Raw genomic sequence first — 9,606 nt, 5'->3', positions numbered from 1 at the left:
TCTGTTTCAGATAGGCTATTGAAATTTATTTTATGCTTTTATTAACTAAAGTATCAACATGTTAAAAAAAAAGTTTGTTAGATATGATTGTTAATGTTGGACTTATTAATATTTAAATATTTAAAATTATTATTTATAAATTCGTGGTCCAGATCTAATTAAGAAAATTCCTTAATATTATCGAACCCATCTGAATCATTCGTGATTCCCGTATTTAAACCATTTGATCATCTTCCCATACCATAAAAAAAGCCCTATGATATTCTTTGCTTTAAACATTTGAGTTTGTTATTCTTTTCTATTCCACATTCACTTCACTCAGTAAAATGTCTTCTTCAATTCGTCCCTCACTTTCTTCCTTCATGTTGCCCTCCCTCGCCTCTTGCAACCCTTCTCAAAAGCTCTCTCTTTTTCGTCTTGGTAGCGGTAAGCTTTAATAATCTCTTTTTCTTTGACCCTTTTGCAAATAGTCCCCCAAAGTTGGCATCTTTTTTCATCCACCCTTTGATTTTGTATCCAATTTAAAATGGGTTTATTTTTGTCTATCTTTCATTATGAAATTGTGCTTGTTTGTATAAATGTTGCATTTTGCCATGTTTTTGACACATGACATGTTTTTAACATGGGTTGGTAGTACTCTTGCATGTTGAGGTGTCTGTGTGTGTAATTTTTTATGAACTGAGATTGTTTGTTGGGTTGTTTTATGTAGGCATTAGACAGTTTCATAAGTTTGGCCTCAAAGCTTCTAGGTTTTTGAGACATGATGATAAGTGCATGAGAGTGATGGCATTCGGAAACATGTCCACAGCTGCTACACAAGAAAATGTGCTAGATTGGGTCAAACATGACAAGAGAAGAATGCTTCATGTTGTGTATCGTGTTGGGGACTTGGACAAGAGCATAAAGTATGTCCAAGATTAAATTAGTTACAAAATTGTTATGTATGATTCTCTACAGTGATCATTCTCATGGGAGGGACAAACTTGTTGTGATTTCAGATTTTATAGAGAGTGCCTTGGAATGAAGTTGCTCAGAAAGCGTGACATGCAAGAGCAGAAATATACCAATGCCTTTCTTGGATATGGGCCTGAGGATGCACACTTTGTTGTTGAACTGACATACAGTAATAGTGTGACTAACTTGTTGGCATTCCTGATAATTACTTACTGAACTTTGCATTTTGTGAAACCAGTTTTGCATTCTTGAGCAGTGGAAACCGTTCTTTTAATGTTGGTTTTCCTTTAACAATTTTTCAGGTTACGGGATTGAGAAGTATGACATTGGAGATGGATTTGGCCATTTTGGTATTGCTATTGATGATGTGAGTTTGCTAAACTAACTGTCATCATTTGTAAACATCTTTCACTGGTGTAATGTATTTTTGTGTGTGAAGTGTGAACTATTCCAAATGTATCTTTTTGTTATTGTTGTGGGAATGGAGATCCAGTTCTGGTTATTACTTGGGATTTCTTTTTTCTTTTTGACCAATGTATAATATGATTTCCTTGTCTTTATATTTACTCACTAGATTTCAAGAATAGTGGAACTTGTTAGAGCCAAGGGTGGAAAAATTACTAGAGAGCCTAGTCCTGTCAAGGGAGGCAACACAACAATTGCATATATTGAAGATCCTGATGGTTATCAATTTGAACTTTTGGAAAGGGTTCCCTCTCCGGAGCCTTTGTGCAAAGTAATGCTTCGAGTGGGTGATCTTGATCGTTCCATTAAATTTTATGAGAAGGTGAGGGTCAATGCAATTTTATGTTGTTTTACAGTCTTCTTATTTCCATATACAACATTGAATTGTTTGTGATTGCTTGCTGCTTAGGCTTTTGGTATGGAGCTACTTCGAACACAAGATGATCCAGAATCTAAGGTGCATTGATATCTATTTTGTTACATATATTTGGCACTGGCATCTTTTAATGTATCAAATATATGCCTAAGTACTTAAAAATTAAAAATTAGAAGATAATGAGAATTTATGGTTTATTTATGATTGTTGTGGGGGCGCTGCTGCTTACGTTATATCTGTGTGGAAAAATTAAACCCCAGGGCAATAGATACAACATTCCTTTGTAATCAATTGTCTCTAAGGTGCAATATCTTGCGTGGGTTTGTACTGCAAAAAGTAACTATTCTATGATCATATGTGTATGTGTGTTGTCCTTTTTGCCTATTGTTTGGTGGTGTGCAAAAATATGTTCCGTTCAGCACTATGCTGAATCAAAATTTGTTTAGAATGGAAGACTGCTCTGTGTATGTGTTCTACCAAATGACTAATATAGCACATCTTTTTTCTTCTTTATTGAGTTATGATTCCATAGGTGTCCATCTGTAGTTTTGAACAGACAAATGAACAGGATACTAATGATACACTGAGGATTTTATTGTTGCCGCCGCTAATACAATCCATTTGTATTTAATTGGTTTTAGATGTCACTTGAATTGTCTATGTATGTAATTGTCCTTAAAATTACCTATGAAGATTAGCAAACTGGTCTCCCTACGAGCTTTACAATTGTCAAGAAGACACAAACTTGAAGAACTATCATCCAATATAACCTAGGAAAACAACTAATGGGAGAAGCATCTTTCATAAAGAAAATTAGTTATGAGCATGCTGCTTTCAATTTATTCCCTCATTTTTTGGGAAAGATTCTGCATCTTTTAACTAGCTAATGCTTTCAAATTTATGTTTCTTTTGAAATATATGTATCATCTATTGGTCTTTTGAGGTTTAAGTCAGCTTTACCATTCTTTGGTTAATCATGCTTGCTTTGTTGGCCCAAATTTTGTTTCCCGTGACTTATTTGATATATTGGGCATGCAATCTGTTTCTTCGCCTACGATCGTTTATGGTTTTTCTTCATCCCGTTTTGGTAGAGTACAATAGGAATACTGGGTTATGGTCCAGAGGAAAAAAATACTGTCCTGGAATTGACTTACAACTATGGAGTCACAAATTATGATAAAGGAGATGCTTATGCTCAGGTAGGCAGAAGTTCCTCTCCTTTTTTATTCATCATAATATCATTTGAATCTGCTAGTAGTATTCATTATTCCAAATTTGCTTTTTTTCGTAGTTACAAAATGATTGAATTTTCGTGAGATTTTTATTGAAATGCTTGCTACCTTGTTGTGTTTCATCATTAAACGTTTCTTGCCATTCATTTATGATAATTTCTTCTATTCATTCTCTTTTCACAGATTACAATAGACACAGATGATGTGTACAAAACTGCAGAAGCAATTAAACTTGCAGGAGGAAAGATTACTCGAGAACCTGGACCGATACCCGTTATGAAGACAAAGATCACATCGTGTGTTGATCCTGATGGTTGGAAAACTGTATGGTTCTTTGGTCATTTTCAGCATTATTTCCATTATGTTGTTTATTCATTATTTCTTATAGTGAAGCATTTGTGTTGAGAATAACTTTTTTTTTTTTCTCAACTCTAATGTACAGGTTTTTGTAGATAATGTTGACTTTCGTAGGGAGTTGGAGTAGTTTTTATGCGAGTCGTCATCATGGCCATTTTGTGAGGCTTAATATCAAAACCTGTGGCAGAGGAATGGTATTCTTTGTTGAAGTTTTTTTTTTTTTTGAGTCAGTGAATGTATCATACGCAAGTCCATTTTTTTGTAGATGATGGAATAATGACTGTACAAATATGGCTCTTGCAACAAACATCTTTAGCTTTATACAATTTCACTTACACATATGATTTTGGCAATAACACGAAGTTTTTTTCTTGTCCAATTTGCATGTTTCTGAATTATATCATGGCACGTAGTAACTTTGACCTTGCCACTTGAAAAAGTGCCAATTTCCCGGAGTATCCTATACAGGTCTTAATTATAGTATATTGTTATAAGGAAGGTGAGTGTTAACTGGTTTCTTGGGACACTTCGTAAATTAACAAAAGTATAAGATAATTAATAAAAGCATTTATCATAAGTTCATAACAATGACAGAAAAATTATTTAACATTTTTTGAATAACTAAAATATAATAAATACCTGTAAGATACTTTTAAGGTAAAAACAATTCAACATGATTAAAAGAAAATTACAATGGTGTGTATCAATCAATAGGGCACTTTATTTTCAAAGACAAATAAACTTGGAAACATTTTATTTTGCTATTTAAATTGAATAAACAGGTTGAGATAAACCGAGGGGTTGAGTTTAGATGTTGAATTGTAATTGTGTTAAATATTTAGAATTTTTTTTGTGGCTTATAACATTTTTATTTAGTTCAAATTGAATTGTCTTATGCTTTACAAAATAAATTGTTTAGCTTACTCTTTCAAATTATTACCTCATTAGAGTTAAAGGTTAGGGGTGGTATTTGAATCCCTAGGTTGCCCTCCTTTCTACACTTGTATATTTGTTAAGGAATCAATTCAAAGCGAAATGTTTTTGATAAAAAAAATGTTATTAATTCATTTCGCTGTATTTTTAAACACATTTCCTCAATGAGTTTTAATAATTTTATTGATTCTTTAACTAGTACTTTTTTTAATAAACTTTAACTAGTATTCTTAGGACACGACATTTTCCTAAATTTTTTCTACTACTTTTGTGGCAGCAAAGTTCTAAGAGTATCTCTATGGAAAAACCAATTTTTGAATTTTTAAATTACTTTTTTGTAGGTTTCAGATCGCCACATCAAAAATTGAAAACTTTGTTAATTTTTTACTCCAACAAAATTGGTTCCGCATTTTATTTTTTAACGGTCCATTCAGTCCGAGGGTCTCATATGATCCTAAATCAGAATCAATATTAATTGTTTAATGGTAAGAACCCGTTCTAACATAAGAACTGTTCTTCCAATCTGACGAACCCCAGCCATCGCTCCATTGATTAATTTGAAAAAAGGTGGGGTTTTATGTGTATGAACATGAAATCTTTTATTTTCCCTATAAATCAAACACTAAACATCAAATCATGTATTTCAATTTGTATATAAAAGGATTTGTTTAGCATTTTATATGTGAACTCTAACCTCTTATGTATGTTTTAATTTGCTTCAAAAGAAATCATGTACGTTTTCATTGTGTCATTTTTCAAGAGCTGACAATTTTTTAATTATATCATTAATACTTCCTAAATTTCAAAACTAGTATTTATTCTATTTGTAACTTTATATTTGTTACTTTTTTATCTTACAGTTTAACGTTTTCTTTCTTTTCATCAAAATTATCTACTATATTTATCATTCTTTTATTTCTATTCTTTTCTTCTCCCCCAAAATATATACACTAAAAAAACTATGAAAAAAAATGTCGATCTTTAGTTTTAGTCCTCAACTTTTGATAAACCCTTCAAATTGAGTTAATCATAGTTTTAGTTCCTGAAAAATTGTTCATCCTTAGTTTTAGTCCTAGACTTTTCATTCATGTATTTTGGAAATACTCAAACTTTATTTCTTATAGTTAACACTAAAGGGGTTGAAAACTTATGATTTTAGGGACTAGTTGGGTATTTTGAAAAATATAGGGACAAAAAATTATGATTTTAAAAGTTAGGGACTAAAACTGAAGATGACTCATTTTTCTGAAACTAAGAGCATCACTAACTCTACAATCTTCTTTTAGCATTAGCATCCATTATGTCAAGAATACGAGTATCTGCAATATACCTCCAATATCCTCTTAAAATATCTTGGAAACTATAAAATTATGAATAAGCTCATTAAATAAGAAGTAGGACTCATAATTTTGTGATTTTAAATAATAGTGTGTTTGTGTTGGTACATTTCAATTAGATCCTTATATAATATGGTGCAAAATTAACCACAGTGAAGTAGTGATGCGTTTTGATTATGTATTAAACACACCAAACCTGAAATCATACAATGACTAGTGGCCAGTGAGGCGTTGACTTGATATCTGGTAGGATTAGGTTTCATTAGAGGATTTAGTGGTTCAAGTGAATGATAGGAAGCAATCATATTCAATCTAATCTGAAGTTAAGTTTTACCTTCCTAGTTAGTAGTAGACATCATTTTGGGAGGAAGGATTCATTTAAGGCTGGACAGAAAAGGACAGATTTGATTCCCATTCATAGCTCTGCTTTAGGCACTTATTATTCCTTTTGGTCCTTATCCTGGTCCCGGCTTTATAATGTCCATTGCCATTTAATTTTGCCTAGAAGCCTTGTGTCAATGGATTTATGTGTCTATGGATTTTATGGACTTTCTAGAAGTGAACAATGCCTTTCTTGACAATCAACGTTAAGATTTTAAATTGTGATGATAGTTTTTTTATTTCATTATAATTTCTCGCATTATGAGAAATTGTAGACAAATGTAGTGAATGTGATCACTATGAGTCTAAAAAACCTAATATTATTGGTGAAATTGCACTTGCGAACCATTTAGTAAACCCTTCACCAACATACTAACATGTATAATAAAGGCATGTTTGTTCCATTTCAACCTCCACTTTCCATATTCTAAGAAACTTAAACGTGATAGAAGAAATTTATTGAATTCTCATTCAAGGGCATTTGAATGTTTACAAACACACTCTAAATGGTTACAACTTGTTAAGATGAGCCAAATTCCTATTGAATAACCAATAGGGTGGCACACATATTGAAAATACATGTGTACATATTGTTACTACATAAAAAAATTAATCAATCATAGCACACCCACAAAATCACCTTTATCTTTAAACATATACAATGGTTGCGGAATCTACTCATCTAGTTTCATCAATCATGTATGTACTTAATTGTGTCTGATTGTAAGTGCGTGGCTGAGTGCATTTGCATTTTTGCCTGAACTAGCATGTGTGTCAAAGAGAAAGGGGTGGGGCATATGGAACCTCAACTCATTAATGTTCATAAAAGATGAAGTAACAAAAGGGAATATAAGTTATATAATATAATTTGTAAAGTTACAGAAGTCAAATATACTATATAGGAAAACAGCAGTGTTCAAAAGATGGGTATTAAAAGTATTAGGCCTCACCCAAATTTCCAAAACTATGGTCCAATTGAATTATTATGGCCATAATTACCTTGTTTTCTTTCCTTGGTCCATAATTACCTTATTACTTTTACTCTCTACGTTTTCTTCATTTGACCTAACTTGATAACGGTTGTCATTAAGGCATTTCAAGAGGCACGCACTGATTTCCTTATATATATCAACACCCGTTGTTCTTTCTAAGTGTTCTTCCTCAGCATCAACAATGGATCATGGCAGAGAAAACTCAAAGGTACCCTTTGTAGAACAAGAACAATACACTTTACCATATTTTCCCTACCCTTTTTTCAGCCTCTTCACTCCAAACAATCACACCCTTTTCACCACATTCAGCTCCATGTTTTCTACCATGGAATTCAATGATCTGAACAATTCCAATTGCTTCACACCAAGTGTAGATTCATCTGGCTATTGTGATGTTCTTGGGGAGCATTCTTGTGCCAAGTCAGACACATATTCATCCAATGAGGAAGGTGATGATGCATCAGATGATGAAGTGATGAGTTTGGATGAGTTGCAGTTTGATGGAAAAACAAAGGAGAAAATTGAACTATTGGCTGCAATGGTTGGAGTTGACACTACTGACCCAGCAATTGTGTTGAATGAAGTAGTGAGAGTCCTCAAGGTTTTGAAGAGCATAAATCCGTATTAGTTAAGTGCTTACACGAGGTTAAGAATTTTAGTTCTATTATGAGGGCTCAACCATTTTTTCTTTGGTTCCTTTTGAAATGTGGCTTTGTGTACTTTTTCTCTAGTCCTTCGGATGTCTTAGCTAACACCTATAAAATATTGAGTTTGGGAAATTTTCAATTGACTATTCTCTGCTTTGTATCGTTTTTCTAAGCTAGTTAACACAAAAATCTTTCATCATGGGGGATGGTGTTCAATAATTTAGAAGCAAAATAACTCCTTACACGGTTTCCATATATACGTGCAACGACATAAAGAAAATAACATTTTTCTTGGTGGGTGATGGTGATCGAGAATTTTACCCCAATATTATAAAAAAACAAAAAAAAAAAATACTCAAATAATACAACTTAAAAACTATTACACAAATGATACATTTTGTTGTATAAGCTAAGAAATTAATTTTTCAGGAACTAATTTCATACCGTGCTTTTTTTTTTCTTAGTTAAGAAACCATTTTTTTCAAGAATCAATTTCTTAACTAGTTTTTTTTTTAAAATTGATAATTTTTTGTTTTAATTTTTTTTATAATTATTTTTTATCATTTATTAGTTATTCATTTATATTTTTTTTCTTAACTCATTTTTTTTAATTGATATTTTTTTGTTTTTAATTGTTTTTGTTTTGTAATTATTTTTTATTTCATTTATTAGTTATTCCTTTATATTTTTTATGTCTTTCTAAAAAAATAAAAATTAACTTGTTAATAAAATCTGTATTTAACCCATAAATTTAGTTGAACTAAAAAAGAATTTAAGTTAATATGAATTAGAATAGAATTACAAATAATATAATAATTTGTTTTTGTTTTGTAATTTTTTATGTCTTTTATTAGTTATTCCCTATATTTTTTATGTCTTTATAAAAAAATTAATTTTTTGTTAATAAAATTTGTATTTACCCCACAAATTTACTTGAACTAAAAAAAGATTTAAGTTAACATGAATTAGAATAGAATTAAACAATTTATTTTTAACTTTGTTGCTTGAACTTTCAACACGAGTTGATGACCAATACGCTTCATTGCGCAATTCCTCAAACAATCCTCTATACACATTTGAGACACTTTCCAATGTGTACACAAGATCTATGTAAGCCCTATATTCATGGTGAGCATGCTTACAAGTAGTAACAACATGCAAACAAGGCATGTGTACCTTTTGGAATTTACCACAATCACATCACCTTTGATCTAAGCTAATCGTGAAATTTCCAACTGGCTGCACCTTTCTTGGGTTAATTGCCTCTTGCACTATGAATCGTATATCATATTGATCAAACTCAAGAACATGGTGAGAGTTGGCCTTTCTTTGTGCATCTTCCATAGCCTTGTTTATTATTTCTGTATAAGCATGGTCAGATCTAATCATTGCTTTGACTTCTCTCCCTCTTTGGTTGAATAAGTTATTACACCTTAAATAAGTCGATTTGACCAAAATATTTATTGGAAGATTTCTTGTTTTCTTGAGTACTGAGTTGATTGACTCATCTAGATTAGTGGTCATGTGTCCCCATCGTCACCCTCCATCCTATGCGAGAATCTACTTTTCTCGTAGAATCTTGTTAAGCCAATTAATGACTCGTTCATTATCTGCTTCCTCCCTCAAATTGTTGTAATAGTAGTTTAAAGCAAACTTTGTCCTTGCATATGCTGAGTAGTTAAAAACATACAATTTCAATATTATGAATAATAAAAAATTAAGTGATATTTACTATGAAGAGAAAGAAGTTTGACACTCACCCATATTGATAATCAATTTTCTTTATGTCATTGTTTTTGTATTTCATTGTGAAATTTTGTGTAATGTTTCGAATGCAGAACACGTGCATAGAATTCTCTGGTGTCCACCCACTATCCCATCTTGAGTAGGCACTTTTGATTGGCTTGTGCTTGTCTGAAATCAAACGAAGAC

At 31.7% G+C, this 9,606-nt stretch overlaps 1 protein-coding gene across 1 annotated transcript; it reads left to right on the top strand.

The window, feature by feature from the left end:
* The first annotated feature begins 229 nt into the window (after positions 1–229).
* GLYI-1 (putative lactoylglutathione lyase) lies at positions 230–3,740 on the top strand. Its single transcript, XM_003517016.5, has 9 exons — positions 230–426; positions 710–905; positions 999–1,123; positions 1,257–1,321; positions 1,529–1,741; positions 1,829–1,876; positions 2,887–2,994; positions 3,211–3,351; positions 3,470–3,740. Exons 1-9 carry the CDS (start codon positions 327–329, stop codon positions 3,509–3,511), a joined length of 1,038 nt encoding a protein of 345 aa, XP_003517064.1. The 5' UTR covers positions 230–326; the 3' UTR covers positions 3,512–3,740.
* The last annotated feature ends 5,866 nt before the right edge of the window (positions 3,741–9,606 follow it).

This window comes from Glycine max, chromosome 1 (genome assembly GCF_000004515.6).
Source record: "Glycine max cultivar Williams 82 chromosome 1, Glycine_max_v4.0, whole genome shotgun sequence".
NCBI classification, from domain to species: Eukaryota; Viridiplantae; Streptophyta; class Magnoliopsida; order Fabales; family Fabaceae; genus Glycine; species Glycine max.
This window is presented reverse-complemented; position numbering and strand designations above follow the sequence as displayed.

Excerpts from the sequence above, each read along its gene's own strand:
- GLYI-1 (XM_003517016.5), top strand. The coding sequence starts at position 327 with ATGTCTTCTTCAATTCGTCCCTCACTTTCTTCCTTCATGTTGCCCTCC. Across the intron at positions 906-998 it reads GACTTGGACAAGAGCATAAA|ATTTTATAGAGAGTGCCTTG; the intron begins GTATGTCCAAGA and ends TTGTGATTTCAG. Across the intron at positions 1,124-1,256 it reads TGTTGTTGAACTGACATACA|GTTACGGGATTGAGAAGTAT; the intron begins GTAATAGTGTGA and ends ACAATTTTTCAG.